The following is a 24756-nucleotide window of genomic DNA, read 5'->3' as shown; positions in this document are numbered from 1 at the left end:
TATAACCTCACTCTCTCTGTCCATCTCTTTCTCTCTGTCTGTCTGTCTCTCTCTCTCTCTGTCCATCTCTTTCTCTCTGTCTGTCTGTCTCTCTCTCTCTCTGTCCATCTCTTTCTCTCTGTCTGTCTCTCTCTCTCTCTGTCCATCTCTTTCTCTCTCTGTGTGTCTGTCTGTCTCTCTGTCCATCTCTTTCTCTCTGTCTGTCTGTCTCTCTCTCTCTCTGTCCATCTCTTTCTCTCTGTCTGTCTCTCTCTCTCTCTGTCCATCTCTTTCTCTCTGTCTGTCTCTCTCTCTCTCTGTCCATCTCTTTCTCTCTGTCTGTCTGTCTCTCTGTCTCTCTCTCTCTGTCCATCTCTTTCTCTCTGTCTGTCTGTCTCTCTCTCTCTCTGTCCATCTCTTTCTCTCTGTCTGTCTCTCTCTCTCTGTCCATCTCTTTCTCTCTGTCTGTCTGTCTGTCTGTCTGTCTGTCTGTCTGTCTCTCTCTCTCTCTGTGTCTCTGTCTCTCTCTCTGTCCATCTCTTTCTCTCTCTGTCTGTCTGTCTGTCTCTCTGTCCATCTCTTTCTCTCTCTGTGTCTCTCTCTCTCTCTCTCTGTCTGTCTCCTCTCATTCTGTCTGTCTCTCTCTGTCTCTCTGTCTGTCTGTCTCTCTCTGTCCATCTCTTTCTCTGTCTGTCTCCTCTCATTCTGTCTGTCTCTCTCTGTCCATCTCTTTCTCTCTCCGTGACTCTCTCTCTCTCTCTGTCTCTCTCTCACTCTGTCTGTCTCTCTCTGTGTCTCTCTGTCTCTCTCTTCTCAGGTGAGGACTCGGACTCAGACTCGGATCTCTCTTTAGAAGAGGAACGTAGTCTCTCCATCCCCTCCTCTGAGAGTGAGGACAACGTTCGTCTCCGTGGACGCATCCAACGACGCTTCAAACGCACCAATCACAGTGAGCGGCTTCTCACAGAGCCCGCCCACAACGGGACCAAAGGTACACAGACACACACAATGGAAATAGATTCACAAATCAAAGCTATTTTTATGTTATGTATGTATATATGTGTGTGATACCTATAAATGCCATACCGATATGCAAACACACTGAAAATGTCAGACACAGAGATCCATAAACCAATAAAAATGATTATGCATTTAGAAGTATGACTTCTACGAAACCCTCTTTATTTGGAATTGTTGGCCAATGGTGATTGTCCATCTTTGTGTGTTAGACCTGGATGGCAATGATCTGCTCTCCTATTGGCCAGCGCTGGAGGAGAGTGAGGTCCACTCCCTGCAGAAGTGGGGCTCAGAGCGCCGCCTAGGGGCTGACTACAGCAAGGACGCCACAAACAACAACCAGCCTGAGGCGGCACTGACCAGCGGGGACGAGAACGGTCTGACAGGACAGTCCAACCGCCACCGCAAGGGTGCGACACACGCATGCAGGCACACACAAGCACATACACACACACATACACTCAGACACAAACACACACACACAGCCTGACTACCACAGAAAGGGTCACAAACTCAGTAACCTTGCTATTCTGTTAATGACCTCCTGAACTTCTTGATGGGCCGCTCCCCAGGTGGTGAGGGTAGGTAGCAACACATCTGCCACGCTGATCCTCAACACATGGCAAAACCTATTCCCCCTCAGGAGCCTGAAAAGATTTGGCATGGGTCCTCAGATCCTCAAAAGGTTCTACAGCTGCACAATCGAGAGCATCACTGCCTGGTATGGCAACTGCTCTGCCTCCGACCGTGCTACGAGTCTGTAGTAATTTAGTGCTACAGGTCTGTAGTCATTTAAGCAGGTTGCCTTCGTGTTCTTGGGCACAGGGAATATGGTGGTCTGCTTGAAACATGTTGGTATTACAGACTCAACCAGGGACATGTTGAAAATGTCAGTGAAGACACCTGCCAGTTGGTCAGCACATTCCCGGAGCACACGTCAAGGTAATCCGTCTGGCCCCGCGGCCGTGTGAATGTTGACCTGTTTAAAGGTCTTACTCACGTCAGCTACGGAGAGCGTGATCATACAGTCGCTCGGGACAGCTGATGCTCTCATGCATGCCTCAGTGCCGCTTGCCTCGAAGCGAGCATAGAAGTGATTTAGCTCGCCTGGTAGGCTCGTGTCACCGGGCAGCTCGCAGCTGTGCTTCCGTTTGTAGTCTGTAATAGTTTGCAAGCCCTGCCACATAAGACGAGCGTCAGAGCTGGTGTAGGACGATTCAATCTTAGCCCCGTATTGGCACTTTGCCTGTTTGATGGTCACTGCCTGGTATGGCAACTGCTCGGCCTCCAACCGCAAGGCACTACAGAGGGTAGTGCGAACGGCCCAGTACATCACTGGGGCCAAGCTTCCTGCCATCCAGGACCTCTATACCAGGCGGTGTCAGAGGAAGGTCCCCCCCCCCCCCCCCCCCCTTTACACCACTGCTACTGTCTGTTGTCATCTATGCATAGTCACTTTAATAACTCTACCTACATATACATACCACCTCAAATAACCGGTGCCCCCGCACATTGTACCGGTACCCCCCTGTATATAGTCCCGCTGTCGTTATTTCACTGCTGCTCTTTAATGACTTGATACTTTTATCTCTTATTCTTATATGTATTTTTTTGAAACTGCATTGTTGGTTAGGGGCTCGTAAGTAAGCATTTAACTGTAAGGTCAACACAGGGGCCCCTCAGGGGGCCCAACAATACCTGTTGTATTCGGCGCATGTGACTAGTACAATTGGATTATATTTATTATTACCATACAGATTCATGTAAACTCAAACACCAAAATACATATTGACCCTTCCTTTTTCTAATCTCTCCCTGCTGACTCAGGCATCTTGAAGAATCGCATTGACTGTCCCCCGGCCCTGCAGGGTCTCTCCGCCATGGGCCAGGTCCCCAGCGAACTCTCCTGGTACCGCACCTCCACCCTGGGCCACAGGGGCGTCCCGGCAGCCTCCTACGGCCGCATGTACTCTGGGACAGGCTCCCTGTCTGGCACGGGCTCCTTGTCCCAGCCTGCCTCCCGCTACTCCTCCAGGGAGCATCTGGATTCTCTGGCCCGCCGCCAGCTCTCCAGAGACCCCCTCGGTCGCCAGGCTGGAGGAGGATCCCAGAACCGTCTGGACCGCCAGGGCCCCCGGGACAACCTGGACCTGCTGCCCCGCCGCCGTGAGCCGGGCCTAGACAGAGCCTCCAGGGAGAACCTGAGCAGCTCCAGAGACAGGCTGGATGTCCACCAGCACAGCGCCCACACCTCCCGGGAGGACTTGAGTGGGAATGGGGGTGTGGAGCCCGGTCTGGGAGGGTCGCGCTCCCAGCTCAACACCCTGACGCGGCGCCAGGCCTCCTCCCGTGAACACCTAGGAGGAGCGCTGATGAGCAGTCGCTCCCGTGAACAGCTGGAGGCTAACGGGGGCGGCGGGGTGACCCAGTCCCAGCCCTGCAGGGAGTGGCTTCGCACCCTGCCCCCCCGCCAGCACTCACACCCTGACCAGCCCCCGCCCTCCTCCCCTCCGGCCCCCATCAGCGAGGAACCCCAGGAGCCCCCCCTACCCCGCCGCGGCCGGCTGGACTCTGCCCCCCCGTGTAGGTACCCCCTCCCTGCTCCCGGCGCCCCACCCAGCCGCCACCCGTCCAGCGAGCACCTGGACATCCTGTCCTCCATCTTGGCCTCCTTCAGCTCCTCCGTGCTCACCCCCCCAGCCCCCTCCTCTGCACAAGGACCCTCCCCTTCCCCGCCCCACTCCGCCACCTCTCACAGCATCTCTGAGGTCTCCCCAGACTCTGAGTAAGTCCTGCACTCTCACTCAGCTTCATCTACCTGCTTCCTCTCCTCTTCACACTCCTGCTCTGCTCTCTTTCTCTATCCTCAGACATCCATCCTTTTGGTTCCTATCAAAGATGTGATGATTTGGATTATAAACGTGTCCTAGCCTGCATGTCAGGAGATGCACACTGAGTGTACAAAACATTATAAACGCCTGCTCTTTCAATGACATAGACTGACCAGGTGAATCCAGGTGGAAGCTAAGATCCCTTATTGACGTCACTTGTTAAATCCACTTCAACCATTGTAGATAAAGGGGAGAAGATAGGTTGAAGACATGGATTGTGCATTTGTATCATTCAGAGGGTGAATGGGCAAGACAAAATATTGAAGTGCCTTTGAACAGGGAATTGTAGTAGGTCCACCAGCCAAAGGACATCCAACCAACTTGATACAACTGTAGGAAGCATTGGAGTTAACATGGGCCAGTACCCCTGTAGAATGCCTCGACAAATTGAGGCTGGGGTGGGGGGTGCAATTCAATATTAGGAAAGTGTTCTTAATGTTTTCTACACTCAGTGTATGTAGCATTCCTCAGTTATGTTACTTCGGCTTGCCACTGATTGTGGGGGCTCTCTTTTCTCTTCACAGAGTCAACAGAAGTGAAGGACAGTCTTGATGACACCCTCCATATCCCACAATGCATTGTGTTTTGTATTGGGGATACCAAGGACTGTGTGGGGGGCCGGGGAGAGGTCAAGGAGCACCCTGGACTGCTGAAGCACCCTGGGATACTGTAGGATCTAAGTGTTGAAGAAAGGCAGACAGTGAGATTGGAGTTTGGAGGTGCCTGGTTCGTTCTGTTATAACCAGCAACCAGTATGGGGAGGAGGGCTATACGATGGATGTGCTGGCTACCTTAGCTACTAATGTTTAATGAACTTCGATCCTCAGATTTAGTCATGAACACAAGGATCGGGATTGAACCGCTAAGAAAAAGATGAACCTGTACATAACATTTTTATACCTTTTGTATCTTTTTCATCAGAGGCGAAGGAAGAAAAAAAAAATCTCTTGTGACGTTTTTGAAGATTGCGTCTGTGTGCGGTTGCGAACGAGGTGTGAATGGAATCTGTCGCTAGGGGCAATAGCCCTTGAATCAAAATACCGTTCTCCTGAAACGTTTCCTCAAACCCGTCAGCTATATGTATAAAACTAGGGACAGGGGTCGGTTAGTGTTGATCGGATGAGATTGTGAGATCTGAGACATGATAGGACGAGGAAGGTGTTGGGGGCGGGTGATTGTAAACAGGAATGAATTCTATGGAAGAGGGATCTGACAGAACAAATGATTGTGAACAAGAAAGAAAGCGAACATACTTTGATATTTGAGAGGCTTGAGTATCTCATTCTTCAGTTGGTCAGAATACTGTTTAGATGGAAGTGCTCTGTTAATCCAAGAAAAGACCCACTGCTTTTGAATGTCAGTCATCTATTCTGCAGCATCATATATCTCTCTCTGTGCTACTATATATCACAAACAAAACACCAGGACCGATACATATCTAATAGTTTCTCTGCCTGATATTTGGTTACTTTTAGTGTACAAAACCCTCTGTTGGGAAAATGGTCACGTAAACCTCTGGGGTTTATGAGGGGTATGAGAGGTAGAGAGAGAACACGTTTAGGTTAGCACCTAAAGCCCTAAAGTGGTGTTACATTTTGGCTCTGAGATGAAAAGGCAAGATCAGAGGACGAGTCACCGGTGCACCAGTTGTTCCAGGGCCATAACATGTAATAACACAACACTAAAGAGACGCGTGGACCAGAGAAAGAAAAGTGGGTCAAAAAGATAAGAGTGAAAAAGAGAGAAGCAATCGAGGGACTATTACTCATTAGAGGAAGGACGGAAAGACAGATTGAAGAAAGAAAACGACTCGTCTCTTACACCCGACGGTCTGCAAACCTCTTTTCAACGACCTGCTTTAATCTTTTTTATGTCTTTGGGTTGTGGTAAGTTAATATAAATGTGACAGTATTATTGCCAAAAATCTCCCCAGGGTCCCCGATATCCATCCTTCGCTATATTCCATCTATGTTTAACTGCTCCAGTTATTTTGCCACTGGTCAGTTCTTTTTTATATGATTTATTACTGCAGTACTGTTAACTTGTACAGACATAAGATCTATATTATTTATTACTTTGTCATTTTGTGTGAGAGCGTGTTATTTATAAAAGAGAGTATGCAGCGGTGTTCAAATGTCGTTTTTTTTTTTAAAAACATGTAATGTTTCGTATGAGCTGACTCTCCCACTGTGACAAAATGCATTGAGAGAAAAGGAAGTGTGAGAGAAAAGAGGGAAGTCATTGAAGTGTAATGATGGAGGAAAGGAGGGAGGGAGAGAGGAACAGGGGACTGTCAGTTTGTGTGCTTATTCTGGGGTATGTGCTATCCCGTCGGCATGGGGGGGAATTTGAAACAGCTGCTCCTCGGTTACCAACATAAAAATAAGAAATATTCCTAACAAGATGTTGTTTGAGTCCTATTTTCTGTGAGTGACATTCCCTGGTGAAAACAACAGTTTTAGCAGACTAGTTTTGACAGTTTGTTTCCGGAGGGTCTCCTCTCTTTCAGGTCTCTTTTCACATTCAGAGATCTCTACCAGACCATTAAAACAAAACTCCTACAGATCTAGGGCAGAAATGAAAAGGAATACCAAAAAAATATTTTACTAAAGTTTTCACAAATACCTGAAACTGTCAGAAACTTAAAAAAAAAATCATCTTCATAAAAACATAAAAGCAACAAAATAACCGTCAAATGATTTGATCATCAGTGTCCTCGCTACTCGAGCACGGTCGTACCTCTTCCCCCATCTTCTTCAGCTTAGCCTGGTAGTATCTCTTTTTTAGCCTGTAGGCTTTCTCTTTCTGCCTCACCGCCTTCCTCTTGTCTTCTAAAACCTTCTGTTCCATCTGTAGGACTCTCATCCTCTGCTCATGTTCCAACTCCGACAGTTCCAGCATGCGCGGCCCGTACCGTGGGTCCTCAGACCCCCGCCCTGCTGCCGCTGCCAGAGAGGTGAGGGGTTGCGGGGCGGCCCGGGGGACGTAGGGCAGGTCAAAGTTCACGGGGCAAGAGGTGAACAGGCTGGAGGATGAGGCAGATGGGATGGGCGGAGGGAGGAAGGACGGGGATGTCCCAGACCAGGAGGTTTCACTGTGGGTGAGAGTGGAGGCGTTGGGCTGGCTGGTGGAGAAGGGGATCCGGAGGGGTCCGTCACTTCCTGCTAGTGCTGTGAAGGAGGCGATGCCGATGCTCATGGCTACCTGGTCTTTACTCTCGCTCTCCTGGGGAACACAGACTGGGTTAGATTTCAACTGCACGGTGTCCTCTTATACAAGAAGCTCTTTCAGTGGTATTGGCATGTTCATATGTAAAGATCATCGTACACTAGAGGATTGTCTATGGAGATGTGCTCTAGCTGTGACACGTTACCTCATTGTGACTGTTATCAGCATCGTCCTGGTCACTCCCACTGGTCGCTGCAGTACACGTCACTAGGTCACACAGGCAGACAGCGAGACAGAGATTGGAACCGTCTCCCCGAGCACCATATATACACGTGTGTGAGCAAATTGGTTGACAACACATCAGCCTATCATCTAAGGAATGCACGTTTGATAAATGCGTGAACTCAATATCGACAAGCTCATCTTAGCGGCAGCCCTGAGAGTAGTGTGGTATTACCTGCTGTGGGGGAGCCAGGCCTGAGGCCGGTGTAGCCCACCTCTCCGTCCATGTCGTCCTGGTTGGAGATGAGGTTGGGTACCATGGCCGTAATCTCCCGCTGAACCTCGGTCAGGGCCGTGACAGGCATGCCGGCGACCACCTGCTCCTGGCGCCGGTGCAGCGCCTGGCGGCTCTCCACCTTCAGCCTCTTCCACAGGGTCTTCATGGTGCCCACCGAGCTCGGTGGCCGGTCGGGGAAGGCAGCGTTGAAGGCTTCCACCACCTCGGCCCACACGGCGTTGCGGTGCACAGTAGTGTTGGTGTCCTTCCTGAAGTCCTGGACTGTGTGCACCACGCCCTGGATCCTCTGCAGGAAGTAGAGCTTCTGCTGCATGGTGAAATTGGGCGTGCGGTACGACATGGTTGTTGGTCGCCAAGGCAACGGAGTGGAGGTGAGGGTTCTAGTCCTGCTCGGGTTCGTGTGCGAGAGGGATTACGGGGCCGCAGTAGGCCAAATTGGGGAATTCTCTTCCAACCAACATACTGTAGGAGGTTGATTTAGGTTTTAAGTCTTTGTGAAGTTGTTCTTTCCATGAGCATCGAGTTGATTTTGAAACTAGGGTGTTTTCAGTGAGCGTTGGTTGTGAGGTTTAGTCCAACTTGATGTCCTGTCAGAGATCATGTGGAAGAACTGCTTGGTGCATGCATTTACTTGGTGGGTGTGTCATTGTCATGAATGGTACTGTAATCCACAGTAGGGCATCATCTTTACTGGGATAACCAGCTGTTATGCAGTGTTTAGCTACAGAAAAACGTGGGTGTCCACTGTCAAGTCAAATTACACGATGAACCGTGCTTTATGGAGCTGTGGTCCACTCTGTGATGATTATTAATCTCTGGGTCGGGGTAGAAGAAAACAAAAGAATGACATTCAGATTGATATGAACACTTTACAGCAAGGTTGAGATTTTTAAGAACACGTGCCATCATTCCCAAGGGATACCGAATGTTCATCCTCTCCTTTTAATACAAGGGAATAATTCAGACCTGGGACATCAGGTGAGTGAAACTAACTATCAGGTACAAACAAAAACATAGCGTTTCGGGACGGAATTGAATAGTCTTTATATCGAATGCCTTGCTTGCTACCTAGCAGGTTAGCAAGATGACAGTAATAATGCTAGCCAAGCTAATACATTTAAAATTCCCCATATACATGCGCTTATTTGGATGTACATTTTATTTGTAAATTAAAACAAATAAACATATGCTTTGTTGTTATTACTCACATGCAACCAGACAGCCAATAAGAGCGGCGAATTATCGTGGACAAACACTTTGTTGTCCTGCCACCACCACCCCCTCATGTTTGGCGGCCGGATGCGAAATTTAAACAACAAACCTGCGTATTTTACGCAAATAGCACTTTCGACTCTTTTTTTAAACCAATGGCTGTCCGCTTTATTGCAAAGTGCGATGCATTATGTCAGTGTTGCCACGTTTGATTGGATGCGTGCGGAAGAAACGCATGGGTAGCTAGCTAGTTCTCAGAGAGAAGAACAGAACAAATTCACGAAAGGACAATTAATACTTTTTTGTTGTTGTCAAGAAATGAAAATATTTTCCTGGCATCTAGATAGATATGTAAGTAACTAGCCATGTTATTTCCAAGACAGTAGCCTAGACATGACTACCTAAATACCCTAAGTCAAATATTGTTATAACTAGCTAACGTTAGCTAGCTAGCTAACCCCCTTTCATCTGCGTGACTACCTAAGTAGTTGGCTACCTAGTGTAATAAAAAGTTATTAGCATGTTTTCGGCTATATTGTATTTATCACTGTGCTGCACTGATTGGCAATGGCAACCTCCTTTTTTTCGGGTTTCCATTCATAAGAGAAACATTGAAATAATAAGAGAACGAATACCAGCTAAAGCCCCAAATTATCAAGCGCACACACATAGCTAGCTGACAGGTTGACGTCATCTCACTATGCAAAATGATTTTTTGGGGAGGGATGAGAAGATTACTAGCTAAAGTTAATGTTTCTGTATGTGTGCAGGTTATCGGGTGCTGTTGATGAGAGGCTTTCCGCAGGGAGTGTGTCTATGCCAGCGATGATGGCAATTGAGACGGCAGCCCTGGTAGTCCCTGTCACCGCTCTGGAGTTCCTAAGGGAGGAGTGCCTGCTGACAGGTAGGGGATCCCTGGCTAGTTACGTAGTTATAACTGATATGCCATGGCTCATACAGCGTCACAGCTTGGCTAATGGAAAGCGCCTGCGCCCATTTTTCAACTAACCTGTTATTGGCGATACTTTCTTTATTCTCGATTTGGAAGGAAAGTACATCTTATATCAAGTGATTTTGATTGTGGAAATCGGTTCCAAAGTATTTCCACACATAATAAAGAGATTAATCTGATCATGTACATATGTAAGCAAGGTTTGAAATTATTAGGTTTTAGTCAAATATTATATCTGTTTGGGCTTCTTGTGGTCAATTTGCTGTGTACAAATGATTTGTAATTATGTTTCGGGCCAGAATTCTTGAGGACCATGCCTCACCTCAAGAAAAAATAGGCTTGTGGCCGAATGTAGTTGATGATCTCTGCTTTATGCTAGCAACTTATCAATGTCTTTCTCCTAGCTGGAACAGCTAGCAATGGTCGAACTAGCCCGTGATTTATTAGCCAATCCCTGGCTAGACAATACAAGACCGTCCTTACTGCCTTGTCAAAGCTGCAAGGCATATTCACAGTAATGTTCAACCTGTCCTTGTCCCAGTCTGTAATCCCAAAATGTTTTAAGATGACCACCATCATTCCTGTCCCCAAGAACTGAGGCTTCATGCCATAATGACTACCGCCCTGTAGCACTCACATCTGTAATCATGAAGTGCTTTGAGAGGCTGGTTATGGCACACATTAACTCCAACATCCCAGACACTCTAGACCCAACGCCAATGTCCATACCATAGATGATGCTATCTCAATTGCTCTCCACAGTGCTTTCATCCACCTAGATAAGAGGAATACCTATGTGAGAATGCTGTTCATTGACTACAGCTCAGCATTCAACGCCCTTTGTCCCCTCCAAGCCTGTCACCAAGCTTAGGACTCTGGGTCTGAACACCTCCCTCTGCAACTGGATCCTGGAATTCCTGACGGGCCGACCCCAGGTGGTGAGGATAGGCAACTTCACCTCCGCCACGCTGACCCTCCACACAGGGGCCACACAAGGGTGTGTGCTTAGTCCCCTCCAGTACTCCCTGTTCACCCACAACTGTATGGCCACGCACTTCTCCAACACCATCATCACCATCATCATCATCATGTTTAGTGATAACGGTAAGCCTGATCACCGTCGAGGATGAGTCAGCCTACAGGGATGAGGTCAGTGACCTGGCAGTGTGGTGCCAGAGCAACAACCTCTCCCTCAACGTCATTAAGACCAAGGAGCTGATCGTGGACTACAGGAAAGGTGGAGGGGGTGAGCACGCCCCCATTCACAACGATGAGGCTGCAGTGGAGCAGGTCGAGAGCTTCAAGTTTCTCGTTGTCAAAATCACTAAAGACTTCAAATGGTCCAAACACACTCACATAGTCGTGAAGATGCTCAGGAGGTTGTTAGAATGGCGCCGGAGAAGAAGGCAGACGTTTTACGTGCCTCCAACCGATTGTGTTTTTTGTTAGTTTATTTGCGTTGTTTGTAACTTTTTTAAACTTACCGTCTCTTAGGACCGAAAATAACTTCTGGACATCAGGACTGCGATTACTCACCACGGACTGGCAGAATCCTTTTTTTCCTGTAACGAGTCTGATGAGCCCGACGCGAACGATATACTGCTTTCTCTGGAACAGTGATCCCAGTGATCTGATCAGATGAAGCAGATGCTAAGCTACAGGACTGTTTTGCTAGCACAGACTGGAATATGTTCTGGGATTCCTCCGATGGCATTGAGGAGTACACCACATCAGTCATTGGCATCATCAATAAGTGCATCGATGACGGCGTCCCCACAGTGACCGTACGTACATACCCAAACCAGAAGCCATGGATCACAGGCAACATCCGCACTGAGTTAAAGGCTAGAGCTACCACTTTCAAGGAGCGGGACTCTAACCCGGAAGCTTAAAAGAAATCCTGCTATGCTCTCCGACGAACCATCAAACAGGAAAAACATCAATTCAGGACTAAGATTGAATTGTACTACACCGGCTCTGACGCTCGTCGGATGTGTCGGGGCTTGCAAACCATTACAGACTACAAAGGGAAGCACAGCCAGAGCTGCCCAGTGACATGAGCCTACCAGACGAGCTAAACTACTTCTATGCTCCCTTTGAGGCAAATAACACTGAAACATGCATGAGAGCACCAACTGTTCTGTAAGACTGTGTTCACCCTCTCCGAAGCCGATGTGAGTAAGACCTTTAGACAGGTCAACATTCACATGGCCACAGGGCCAGACAGATTACCAGGACGTGTACTGCGAGCATGCGCTGACCAACTGGCAAGTGTCTTCACGGACATTTTCAACGTCTCCCTGTCCGAGTCTGTAATAGCAACATGTTTTAAGCAGACCACCATAGTGCATGTGCACAAGAACACTAAGGTAACCTGCCTAAATGACTACCAACCCGTAGCGCTCACGTCTGTAGCCATGATGTGCTTTGAAAGACTGATCGTGGCTCACATCAACACCATTATCCCTGAAACCCTAGACCCACTCCAATTTGCATACGACCTCGACAGATCCACAGATGATGCAATCTCTATTGCACTCCACACTGCCCTTTCCCACCTGGACAAAAGGAACCTCACCTATGTGAGGAACCTCACCTATTCTCACCTATGTGAGAATGTTATTCATTGACTACAGCTCAGTGTTCAACACCATAGTGGCCTCAAAGCTCATCAATAATCTAAGGAGCCTGGGATTAAACACCTCCCTCTGCAACTGGATTCTGGGCTTCCTGACGGCCGCCCCCAGGTGGTAAGTGTAGGTAACAACACATCCACCACGCTGATCCTCAACACGGGCCCCTCAGGGGTGCGTGCTCAGCCCCCTCCTGTACTCCCTGTTCACTCATGACTGCAAGACCAGGCACAACTCCAACACCATCATTAAGTTTGCCGATGACACAACAGTTGTAGGCCTGATCACTGACAACAACGAGACAGCCTATAGGGAGGAGGTCAGAGACCTGGCCGTGTGGTGCAAGGAAAACAACCTCTCCCTCAACATGATCAACACAAAGGAGAGGATTGTGGACTACAGGAAAAAGAGGACCGAGCACACCCCCATTCTCATCGATGGGGATGCAGTGGAGCAGGTTGAGAGCTTCAAGTTCCTTGGTGTTCACATCACCGATAAAGAACATGGTCCAAGCACACCAAGACAGTCGTGAAGAGGGCACGACAAAACCTATTCCCCCTCAGGAGACTGAAAATATTTGGTATGGGTCCTCAGATTCTCAAATGGTTCTACAGCTGCACCATTGAGAGCATCTTGACTGGCTACGTCATTGCCTGGCATAGCATTAGCACCGCTCTCGATCGCATGGTGCTACAGAGGTTGGTGTGGACAGCCCAGTACATCACTTGGACCGAGCTCCCTACCATCCAGGATATCTGTGTCAAGCGGTGTGGTAGAAATGCCCGGAAAATCATTATAGACTCCAACCACCCAAGCCATAGACTATTCTCTTTGCTTCTGCACGGCAAGCCGTACCGGTGCATCAAGTCTGGCACCAACAGACTCTTGAACGGCTTCTATCCACAAGCAATAAAAATCTAACAAAAATAGCTACACAGACTATATGAGTTAAGCTTACATCTTTGTTGACCTTTTATTTATATTTTTGTACTGTCTCTATGCACACTCAGAGGGCCCTACACACTCACTCACACACACACACACACACACACACACACACACACACTCCATCTGCTCAATCGCACATAATATGCACATACATTTATACTGACTCTACACACCCACACATCCACTCACATACAAGCTGCTGCTATTCTGTTTATCTTCTATCCTGTTGCCTAGTCCCCTTACCCCTATACATATCTACCTCCATCACTCCAGTATCCCTGCACATTGTAAATATGGTATTGAACTGACCTTGTATATAGTATGGTATTGAACTGACCCTGTATATAGTATGGTATTGAACTGACCCTGTATATAGTATGGTATTGAACTGACCCTGTATATAGTATGGTATTGAACTGACCCTGTATATAGTATGGTATTGAACTGACCTTGTATATAGTATGGTATTGAACTGACCCTGTATATAGTATGGTATTGAACTGACCCTGTATATAGTATGGTATTGAACTGACCCTGTATATAGTATGGTATTGAACTGACCCTGTATATAGTATGGTATTGAACTGACCCTGTATATAGTATGGTATTGAACTGACCTTGTATATAGTATGGTATTGAACTGACCCTGTATATAGTATGGTATTGAACTGACCCTGTATATAGTATGGTATTGAACTGACCCTGTATATAGTATGGTATTGAACTGACCCTGTATATAGTATGGTATTGAACTGACCCTGTATATAGTATGGTATTGAACTGACCCTGTATATAGTATGGTATTGAACTGACCCTGTATATAGTATGGTATTGAACTGACCCTGTATATAGTATGGTATTGAACTGACCCTGTATATAGTATGGTATTGAACTGACCCTGTATATAGTATGGTATTGAACTGGCCCTGTATATAGTATGGTATTGAACTGACCCTGTATATAGTATGGTATTGAACTGACCCTGTATATAGTATGGTATTGAACTGACCCTGTATATAGTATGGTATTGAACTGACCCTGTATATAGTATGGTATTGAACTGACCCTGTATATAGTATGGTATTGAACTGACCCTGTATATAGTATGTTACTTACTTATTGTGTTCTTCATATTTCTTCTTATTTCTCATGTTTTTTCTAGTGTTACATTGCTATTGATTATTGCATTGTTGGGTTTTGAGTTTGCAAGAAAGGTATTTCACTGTGCTAGTGATTGTGACATTAAAAACCCTTGCATGATCAATCTGATCTGGGCCATGTTCCAAATACTTATACATTGTATCCTTCCTCTCTTCCTTTGTCCCTTCCTATGCGCTGTCATTAAGTGTGATTAGATATTTGACATGTGCATGCGTCCATACAGGTGAGGGTCCAATCCTGACAGTGTACCGCCTCCAATCTCAGTCCAAAGCCTCCACCTCACTGAGCGTGCTCCTCAACTACCGCATCCATGGGATTCGTCCCAAACCACAGACAGGAGACAGACGGACCAGTGACCCAGACGATGAGGTGGTAGTGTTTGGAGGGAAGGCTGTGCGCTTGCTGAGGCTGAGTGCTGGAGGGCAGAGGCTAGAGACGCTGGGCCCCCTCATGGAGCTGCCCGACTGGGCCCTGGATGTCCGCTGGGTCTCTGGAGAGAAAGGTCCACTCCTCGGCGTGGCTCTGGCCCACAACGCTGCTCTGTTGCTGGATCCTGTTGAGGGCTGCGTCCTGGCCCTCTGCTCTTGCCAGGAGGGGTGTTTGCTGTACTCCGCCCTGCTCCTGGGTGGGAACTGGGAGGACTCTGTCCTGGTTGGGGGGACCGTGTTCAACCAGCTGGTGCTCTGGAGGCCAGGAGGGGCACAGCCGGGCGGGAAGGCCCCAGTGGAGAGGCGTCTGCCAGGTCACAGTGGCGTCATCTTTAGCCTCTGTTACCGCCGGGAGACTGGCTGGCTGGCCTCCGCCTCGGACGACCGCAGTGTGAGGGTCTGGGGGGTGGGGGACCTGGGGGGTGCTGGAGGGGGGTGTGGAGACCCCAGCCCGACATGTCTGCGGGTGTTGTATGGACACCAAGCCAGGGTGTTTTCCGTCAAGCTGTCCCCTGGACGGGTGTACAGCGCTGGGGAGGACGGGGCCTGTCTGCTGTGGGACTGGGGAGGTGGGGGGAGGGTGGCTCGGACACTGAAAGGCCACCGGTCCGGGGGGGTGAGGGCGCTGGCAGTCAGTGAGGGAGGGGACGGCCAGGGCAGGTGGGTGGCCACCGGAGGGGCAGATGGAGGGATCCGCCTGTGGCGGGTGGGGGGGGGGGAGGAGAAGGGAGATGCCGAGGGAGGGCAGGGGGACGCGGAGATCCTGGTGGACCTAGGCTTCCAGGGCCGAGGCGTCCCCAAGGTGGTGGGTGTGGTGGGGGATGGGCACTGGATCCAGGGCAGGGTGGTGGTGAACACAGACCATGGGGAGGTCTACCTCTATGAGGGGGGGCGGTGGGGTCTCCTATGGGAGGGGGGTCCTGAGTTTCAGTCCTACTGTGTGATGGAGGTGCTACGGGTGAGGGGTTGGGGGGCTGCTGCATCCAGGGAGGGGCTGTGTGCTTTAGGCAGCCTCAGTGGAGGGGTGCAGGTCTTCCCCTTGTCGCAGCCTGGCGCGGGGGTGTTGCTGAGGGCAGGGCCAGGGAAGGTTCACAGTGTGCTGTGGGTGAAGGGCCAGGCAGAGGGGCAGGGGCGAGGGGGGTACCTGCTGGCATCCGGAGCAGAGGGCCTGGTCCATCGTTGGCAGGTGGAGGTAGAGATGAGAGACACTGGACTGGCTCTCAGGGTGGAACCACTCCGTCCTCTCCTTCTGCCTCCCTGTGCCAAACGCTGGCTCACTGCTGTAGTTTACTTCAACCGCCCACAGGGGGCACTGTGGGTATGTGGAGACAGGAGAGGATCACTGCTGCTGTTTGAAGAGAGTGAACACCACCAAGAGAAGAAGAGGGGAGCTGGAGAAGAGCATGAGGATGAAAAGAGGGGAAGAGAGGCACATAATGGGCTGGTTGAAAGCCATGATGAAAAGGGGGACGTGGTAGTCGGAGAGGAGGATGAGGAGAGAGAGGCCAGCAGGGCAGGGCTGACCCTCCAGCCTGTGAGCTCTCTGTTCGGGGTGCATGGAAAGCAGGGGGTGACGTGGGTGTCAGAGCACCAGGGGCTGCTGTACAGTGCGGGGAGAGATGGCTGTGTGAGAGTCCTCCGGGTTGGACCAGAGGGACTGGAGGTTCTGAGGGTCCAGCGGGCTTGCAGGGGGATGGAGTGGCTGGAGAGAGTTCTGCTTCTGGAACCCCAAGACTCTGATGAGGAGCAGAGGGCCCAGGAACCAGAAGGAAGTGGGAAAGAGGCCCGCTTTGTGATCGTGGGCTTCCACTCGGTGCACTTTGTGGTGTGGGACCCCGTGAGGCAGGAGAGGCTGCTCTCAGTGCCCTGTGGAGGAGGCCATCGGTCCTGGAGCTACTGCCCCCACCAGGACGGCCTCTCTATGGGCCAGGGGGCCCTGGTGTTCATCAAGCAGGGGGTGGTCCTGGCCTCTGAACCCTCTGGGGAAGCACCCAGCCGGGCAGGGAGCCTGGACCTGAGACAGGGGCTGCACGGCAGGGGAGTGGGCTGTGTGTGTCGCTTGGGGGTAGTGGGGGAGGCTGGAGAGGGCCGCTGGGAGGTGCTGGTGACCGGAGGAGAGGACACCAGCTTGACCGTCCTGGCGGTCCGACCGCAGACGGGCGCGGTCAGAGTGTTGTCGGTCATCACCGACCACATCTCGAATGTTCGGACTCTGACAGCAGTCAAACGTTTGGATGGAAGGACTGACAGAGGGACAGATGAACAGACAGAGTCCCTCTCTGCCCTGCTGGTATCTGCAGGTGGACGCGCACAGATGCAGTGCTACCGGCTGCTGATTGGTGGAAATGGACAGTTAGGCTTGCCCTCCTGTCAGGTGATACAGGTGGCCAGCCACCGATTGGACGATCAGTGGGAGAGAATGCGGAACCGACACAAGACTGTGAAAATGGACGCAGAAACCAGGTGTTTGAACTTGTACTTTATATAAATGCTCGCTTTTCATTCAATTAAATCATACAAAGACATTCCCTTGCCTTATACCAGAACACACCAACACACAGATCCTGTCTTGCAGCTGCCCATTCTCTCACAAGCACAATCTGATGTTTTACTCTGCTGTTTGTGTTTTCAGGTACATGTCCATTGCCGTGGTGGATGATGGGACAGAGTCGGTCCTCCTGGCGTTGGCCTGCAGTGATGGAGCTGTGAGGTACACTATCATTATTCTACCAATCAAATTCATGAGGTACACTATCATTATTCTACCAGTCAAATTCATGAGGTACACTATCATTATTCTACTAGTCAAATTCATGAGGTACACAAAAGATTAGGACCTAGTGTTTTTATTTGACCCCTTTCCTAAAGTATGTCTGTCTTTCCCTCTCTCTCTCTCTCTTTCTTTCTCGGTCCTCTCTCTCTCTCTCTCTCTCACTCTTTCTTTCTCGGTCCTCTCTCTCTTTCTTTCTCGTTCCTCTCTGTCTCTCGCTCTCTCTCTTGCTCTCTCTCTCTCGCTCTCTCTCTCGCTCTCTCGCTCTCTCTCTTGCTCTCTCTCTCTCTTGCTCTTTCTCTCTCTCTCACTCTCTCTCTTGCTCTCTCTTTCTCTCTCTCTCTCTCTCTCTCTCTCTCTCTCTCTCTCTCTCTCTCTTTCTTTCTCGTTCTTCTCTCTCACTCCCTCTCTCTCTTTCTTTCTAGTTCCTCTCTGTCTGTCTCTCTCTCTCTCTCTTGCTCTCTCGCTCTCCCTCTCTCTCTCTCTCTCTCTCTCTCAGGCTCTTCTCAGTCAGTGAGTTGAGGGGAAAGTTTGAGCTCCTGTGGGAGAGCTTCCACCATGAGAGATGTGTACTCAGCATCGCCCCCTGCAGCCTGGAGGATGGACACGGCAATCGGTGAGGCACTGGGGGGGGCTGACGGCTCCATGACAGGTTGCAAAGGCAACGCAACACAAGATGCTATTCATGTTCTGAATAACCCACATTTTCCCTCATCGTCATTTTGACCTCCTCATAATAACATCAGCCGAACGTTCTCTCACCTCTCTGTCTCCCTCAGACGTGTGTTCCTCTTCAGCGCAGCCACAGATGGAAGGATAGCAGTGTGGGATATGAGCACCGTAGCCGACTCAGACAAGCCCCCTACTGCGGCCCTAGCCCCAACCAGCCCCTGTCTAACAGTCCCCGCCCACCAGAGTGGAGTCAACACCCTGGCCGTATGGGAGGAGGGCCTTGGGGCGGGACATACAGACGGAGCCCGGATAGCATTGGCCAGCGGAGGAGATGACGGACAGCTGTCAGTAGCACTCATCAGGGTGCAGTACCAGGGGGAGGGGGTAGGGGGCAGCAGAGTGTGTCTACAGGTCCAGTCTCAGTGGTCAGTGGCGTTAGCCCACGCTGCCCCTCTGACCGCCCTGAGGATGCTGAGCCCAGGCCTGTTAGTGTCCACATCCCCTGACCAGAGGGTCTGTCTGTGGAGGCTGGCCACTACCGGACTCAGCCAACAGGGAGCGCTCGTCTCCCATGTGGCAGACGCAGCAGGGCTGGAGGTTTGGATTGAGGCTGGGGTTGGTTCTGTGTCTGGATGTGGGGACAGGGGCTGGGTGGTTGTCTGTGGACAGGGGTTACAGCTGCTGAAGGTGACCGACATGGAGGATGGAGGGAACAGGGAGGACAAAACTGGAAGAAAGAGCTGTGTGGGAGGGAGGGAGGAGTGTGTGAAAGTGTCTTTACACCAGCGTTGTCTGGATGACAAGACAACATGACCTGTTGTGAAGTGGACCCGTGAACAAGATTAGTTTATTTGAATATCTGAAATGGTTTACGGTCTAAATGACCCAAAGAACCCAAACGCCTTCACTTCATAATGTACATTTGGATTTTGAAATAAACTTTATTTAAATCAAGATATTTTTCTCAAATGATTTATAGATGTATGGCTGCTTGTGGCGTACTGCTTCTGCTTGTGTGGCAGTCAGGGCTAGGGAAGTGGGAGTAATCAACTGACTTGAGTGTGTGTGTGTGTGGGGGGGGGGGGGGGGGGGGGGTAGTAATGTACTCCACCTCTGTAATGTGAAATGGAGGTCTGGATGGGGGTCAGTACACAGGTTTAGGTGGGGCAGGACTGCAGTAGATGAACATGAATATTTTATTCACGTCTCCGATTGCCTTTCATCCAGCATCCGTCAGTGTGCCAACTTCACTGATGACAATCAGAGAGAGAGAGAGAGAGAGAGAGAAGTACTATTTGAAGAGCTAGATGGAGCAGGGAGGTGATGCCTTCTGACCGATGACATGTACAAACCAATGTATATGGGAATTACTCTGCAAAACAGCTGGATTGGAGTTGTTTCAGAAAAGACCTGTAATTCAACTGTAGTATGCTGAAATCACCCGGAGAAATATCAGTGTGAAGCGTGAGAGAGGACTTGTGGGAGGGATCTATTGATGCGTGGGAGGGATCTATTGATGCGTGGGAGGGAGTCGGTGCTGAAGGGTGAAGTAACTTCGCTGTGAGCTCAGTTGAACGGAAGACGTTGTCTGCTGAAAGATTAAAGACGAGAAAGGAAGAGTTTGTGTGTGTGTGTGTAGCGGTGTGAGGGATGCCTCGGCGTAGCCGGGCCCGTGATAACGGGGCTGAGGTGAGCCAGCGAACCCCCCGAGGAAGGAGAAAAGACCCCCAAGTTGAGGAGCCTTCCACACCCACCAGAGAGGTACAGTACTACAAACTGGTGACACTGTTGACCAACTTGCTGTGTATTTATCATGGAGATAAACTGATCTCTCTGCTCTGTCATCACAGGCCACAGGATCTATGATGCCACAGGATCGGTTGCCTATGATTGGCTCCTCTGGGAGTAAGCCAGCAGGTGCAGTGAACTAACTATAATTTCTATTTAGGCCTTTTCCCAATTAGATTGGCTCAACTTCTGCGTCCTCTGGCCTCCTTTTTGAAAAATGTCAAAGGTAATCGAGGAGAGGCGGCAAGGAGAGGAAAAGTGGACAGAAATGCGCTCGTATGAAATTAGACTCCTCTAATCGCGTGTCATCAGGGAAATGGCGTTTACAGGGTGGAATCCCAAAATAATAGTATAAAGTGACAAAAACACATTTTACTAGTTGTGCAAGACATTTTATAGATAAAGGGACAAAAACACATTTTACTAGTTGTGCAAGACATTTTATAGATAAAGGGACAAAAACACATTTTACTAGTTGTGCAAGACATTTTATAGATAAAGGGACAAAAACACATTTTACTAGTTGTGCAAGACATTTTATAGATAAAGTGACAAAAACACATTTTACTAGTTGTGCAAGACATTTTATAGATAAAGGGACAAAAACACATTTTACTAGTTGTGCAAGACATTTTATAGATAAAGGGACAAAAACACATTTTACTAGTTGTGCAAGACATTTTATAGATAAAGGGACAAAAACACATTTTACTAGTTGTGCAAGACATTTTATAGATAAAGGGACAAAAACACATTTTACTAGTTGTGCAAGACATTTTATAGATAAAGGGACAAAAACACATTTTACTAGTTGTGCAAGACATTTTATAGATAAAGGGACAAAAACACATTTTACTAGTTGTGCAAGACATTTTATAGATAAAGGGACAAAAACACATTTTACTAGTTGTGCAAGACATTTTATAGATAAAGGGACAAAAACACATTTTACTAGTTGTGCAAGACATTTTATAGATAAAGGGACAAAAACACATTTTACTAGTTGTGCAAGACATTTTATAGATAAAGGGACAAAAACACATTTTACTAGTTGTGCAAGACATTTTATAGATAAAGGGACAAAAACACATTTTACTAGTTGTGCAAGACATTTTATAGATAAAGTGACAAAAACACATTTTACTAGTTGTGCAAGACATTTTATAGATAAAGTGACAAAAACACATTTTACTAGTTGTGCAAGACATTTTATAGATAAAGGGACAAAAACACATTTTACTAGTTGTGCAAGACATTTTATAGATAAAGGGACAAAAACACATTTTACTAGTTGTGCAAGACATTTTATAGCTAAAGGGACAAAAACACATTTTACTAGTTGTGCAAGACATTTTATAGATAAAGGGACAAAAACACATTTTACTAGTTGTGCAAGACATTTTATAGCTAAAGGGACAAAAACACATTTTACTAGTTGTGCAAGACATTTTATAGATAAAGGGACAAGTAGCATACATACAGTTTTTATGTCTGCAGGCTTTTCTCCTCAGAGAATACAACAGCTGATTCTGAAGGCGTGTGGCAGATATTCACTCTTCTGTGAAGTAATCCGGTAGGATGAACTTGTGCCTCCTCGCCTTAAGGAGGCTATCGAAGAGGGGAGGACCATCTTCCCTTTGCCTACTAACGAATTGACACACTCCGCGACCATTTCGGGGTCACGGAGGAGACCCCCTAGGGAGCGTCTTCAAATAGATAACAAGAACAAGAAAACGCCCCCTTGTGTTGCTATTTTGACTTCCAATCCAGTATCTATTTGAAGATGCTCCTTAGGAGCAGCATGCAGTGAACAGACATACTGCCTTTCCAATAAAGAAAAGTGCTGGCATATAATATGGACACTGCAACATCAGTGTTAACGTTATCAGTCCGTGTCAATGCTAACTGGTCTAAGAGACCTGCTCCTGTCTCCTCTCCTGTCTCCTCTCCTGTCTCCTCCCCTGTCTCTTCTCCTGTCTCCTCTCCTGTCTCCTCTCCTGTCTCTTCTCCTGTCTCCTCCCCTGTCTCTTCTCCTGTCTCCTCTCCTGTCTCTTCTCCTGTCTCTTCTCCTGTCTCCTCTCCTGTCTCCTCCCCTGTCTCCTCCCCTGTCTCTTCTCCTGTCTCCTCCCCTGTCTCTTCTCCTGTCTCCTCCCCTGTCTCTTCTCCTGTCTCCTCTCCTGTCTCCTCCCCTGTCTCTTCTCCTGTCTCCTCTCCTGTCTCCTCTCCTGTCTCTTCTCCTGTCTCTTCTCCTGTCTCTTCTCCTGTCTCCTCTCCTGTCTCCTCTCCTGTCTCCTCCCCTGTCTCTTCTCCTGTCTCCACTCCTGTCTCCTCCCCTGTCTCTTCTCCTGTCTCCTCTCCTGTCTCCTGCCCTGTCTCTTCTCCTGTCTCCTCTCCTGTCTCTTCTCCTGTCTCCACTCCTGTCTCCACTCCTGTCTCCTCTCCTGTCTCCTCTCCTGTCTCCACTCCTGTCTCCTCTCCTGTCTCCACTCCTGTCTCCTCTCCTGTCTCCACTCCTGTCTCCACTCCTGTCTCCTCCCCTGTCTCCTCCCCTGTCTCTTCTCCTGTCTCTTCTCCTGTCTCTTCTCCTGTCTCCTCTCTTGTCTCCACTCCTGTCTCCTCTCCTGTCTCCACTCCTGTCTCCTCTCCTGTCTCCACTCCTGTCTCCTCTCCTGTCTCCACTCCGTGTTTCCACTCCTGTCTCCTCTCTCCACTCCTGTCTCCACTCCTGTCTCCTCTCCTGTCTCCTCTCCTGTCTCCACCCCTGTCTCCTCTCCTGTCTCCACTCCTGTCTCCACTCCTGTCTCCAACTCCTGTCTCCTCGCCTGTCTCCACTCCTGTCTCCTTTCCTGTCTCCACTCCTGTCTCCACTCCTGTCTCCTCGCCTGTCTCCACTCCTGTCTCCTCGCCTGTCTCCACTCCGTGTTTCCACTCCTGGCTCCTCTCTCCACTCCGCTCCTCTCTGTTGGCTCTCAAGTGTTTGTTTTCCTCTGACTTTGTCCTCTGTCAACACACAGACACTTGATCATATCAACCGAGAGACACAGGGCAAGAACTAGAGCAAGGAAATCCACATGAAAAATGATTCCCTTTGTACGCTGAGTGTACAAAACATTAGGAACACCTTCCTAATACTGAGTGGCACCCTCTTTTGCCCTCAGAACAGCCTCAATTTATCAGGGGCATGGACTCTACAACGTGTTGAAAGTGTTTCACATGGATGCTGGCCCATGTTGGCTCCAATCCTTCCCACAGTTATGTCAAGTTGGCCAGATGGGAAACTGTTGAGCGTGACAAACCCAGCAGCGTTGCAGTTCTTGACACAAACCGGTGCGCCTGGCACCTAATACCATACGCCATTCAAAGACACTTAAATCTTTTGTCTTGCCCATTCACCCTCTGAATGGCACACACACACAATCCATGTCTCAATTGTCACGATGCTTAAAAATCCTTCTTTAACCTGTCTCCTCCCCTCCATCTACATTAATAAAAGTGGATTGAAGTGACATAAATAAGGGATAATTTCACTCGGTCAGCCTATGTCATGAAAAAAGCAGGTGTTCCTAATGTTTTGTACAGTCAGTGTGTCGCCTATGCTTGATTTAGTAAAACACTTTTATACACTTGAATACTTTGCTGGCACATTTACACACAATTCTAAAACTGTTTACTATACAAATTCAAAGACAACCTCGCCCTATGTCAACTGTATATCAGTGAGAAACGGAGGTACTTCAAAGCTGAAATCCATGAAGGGGGAAACAGCGCCACTGTTCGGCCCCCAGCGCCTTTGTTATTGTTTTTGTTTTGTTGATAAAATGAAAAGAGAGAGGAGCGTCCAGCATCGTGGTTAAAAAAAAAAGTCACATGACATGTTCTGCAGTTCTAATCACGCGTGCAATGATGTCCTTAGGGAAAGACAGTGTTCGTTGTTTGAGAACTCATTTGTTGTTAGCTTGAAAACAGTCTGTTTGAACATTTACTGCCTTGTCTGTTCAACATGGAAGAATCTCCCCTCCTCCACAGCCAAGCCGACTATGACAACCCACCAGCGCCCCTCTCAGGCCGCACGGAGGAAGCGCACCCAGACGGGCCAGACCTCCGCCAACCTTCCCCAGGACAGCATGACCCCGTGGGGCGGACTGTCCCTATCCGAATCCTCCTTCACCAGCATCCCTCCGCCGCCGCCCGCCCCTCTCCCCACACCCCTGCCCCCCCAACTCCCCCGTCACCTGTCGGGGGGTGTCGGTGTCCGGAGCCCTGCCCCCTCACCCCCAGTCACAGCGCCCACAGAGGGGAGCAGGGCTGTGAGGGTGAGGCGCAGGGTGCCCCCCCAGCACAGGCTCCCCCGTGCCCCCCGCTTGCCCCCACTCAGACCCGTCACCAACCTCAGCTTCTCTCGCAGCTTCACCTTCTCCTTCTTTGAGCTGCCGCTGCACCAGTCCCCCCACAGCCGCGCTGAACGCGTCCGAGACCTCATGCTGCTGCTGAGACAGATCCAGTACTAACTGACCGCACTACACCGTGACCCAGAGCAGCGACTCAGTACTGACCACAGCATGGCTATTAACTAGGACAATACTTGACCACTCACCGGGACAATGGTCCAGCTCTGGT

At 49.2% G+C, this 24756-nt stretch overlaps 3 protein-coding genes across 4 annotated transcripts in view; 2 read left to right on the top strand and 1 right to left on the bottom strand.

The window, feature by feature from the left end:
* The window catches only part of LOC110531177 (cadherin EGF LAG seven-pass G-type receptor 3), a 53402-nt gene extending 47113 nt beyond the window's left edge, over nt 1–6289 (top strand). The window contains exons 32-35 of one of the 2 annotated variants that reach the window (XM_036987990.2): nt 797–970; nt 1209–1406; nt 2824–3781; nt 4412–6289. In XM_036987990.2, the coding sequence (XP_036843885.2) occupies nt 797–970; nt 1209–1406; nt 2824–3781; nt 4412–4439 (1358 nt within the window). In that variant the 3' untranslated portion in view covers nt 4440–6289. Of the gene's footprint in view, nt 1–796; nt 971–1208; nt 1407–2823; nt 3782–4411 lie in introns of those variants that run through there. The other variant, XR_016483278.1, reaches the window with a different exon arrangement.
* Nucleotides 6290–6475: 186 nt separating this feature from the next.
* Nucleotides 6476–8921, bottom strand: fsbp (fibrinogen silencer binding protein). The gene is made up of 4 exons (XM_021615690.3): nt 8784–8921; nt 7513–8390; nt 7261–7322; nt 6476–7112 (listed from the first exon to the last, which is right to left on the bottom strand). The coding sequence occupies exons 2-4, from the start codon at nt 7913–7915 to the stop codon at nt 6579–6581; spliced, it is 999 nt and encodes a 332-aa protein (XP_021471365.3). The 5' UTR covers nt 7916–8390; nt 8784–8921; the 3' UTR covers nt 6476–6578.
* Nucleotides 8922–9001: 80 nt separating this feature from the next.
* wdr6 (WD repeat domain 6) lies at nt 9002–24714 on the top strand. The gene is made up of 7 exons (XM_036987992.2): nt 9002–9138; nt 9558–9691; nt 14705–17372; nt 17542–17619; nt 18179–18295; nt 18459–19158; nt 23994–24714. Coding segments are annotated over exons 1-7 (4353 nt in total). The 5' UTR covers nt 9002–9136; the 3' UTR covers nt 24648–24714.
* Nucleotides 24715–24756: the final 42 nt, after the last annotated feature.

This window comes from Oncorhynchus mykiss, chromosome 9, assembly GCF_057628025.1.
Source record: "Oncorhynchus mykiss isolate SJ-2025 chromosome 9, ASM5762802v1, whole genome shotgun sequence".
Taxonomy (NCBI): Eukaryota; Metazoa; Chordata; class Actinopteri; order Salmoniformes; family Salmonidae; genus Oncorhynchus; species Oncorhynchus mykiss.
The sequence above is the reverse complement of the archived record's forward strand: the minus strand, read 5'-3'. Positions and strand labels throughout refer to the sequence as shown.

What these genes read in the sequence shown, in the direction of transcription:
- wdr6 (XM_036987992.2), top strand. An exon ending in AAAATGGACGCAGAAACCAG is followed by an intron (nt 17,373 to 17,541) that starts GTGTTTGAACTT and finishes TTGTGTTTTCAG; the next exon opens with GTACATGTCCATTGCCGTGG. An exon ending in TGCAGTGATGGAGCTGTGAG is followed by an intron (nt 17,620 to 18,178) that starts GTACACTATCAT and finishes TCTCTCTCTCAG; the next exon opens with GCTCTTCTCAGTCAGTGAGT.
- fsbp (XM_021615690.3), bottom strand. Translation starts at nt 7,915, where the DNA reads ATGTCGTACCGCACGCCCAATTTCACCATGCAGCAGAAGCTCTACTTC. An exon ending in GCCTGGCTCCCCCACAGCAG is followed by an intron (nt 7,323 to 7,512) that starts GTAATACCACAC and finishes TGTGTGACCTAG; the next exon opens with TGACGTGTACTGCAGCGACC. An exon ending in CTGATAACAGTCACAATGAG is followed by an intron (nt 7,113 to 7,260) that starts GTAACGTGTCAC and finishes TGTGTTCCCCAG; the next exon opens with GAGAGCGAGAGTAAAGACCA.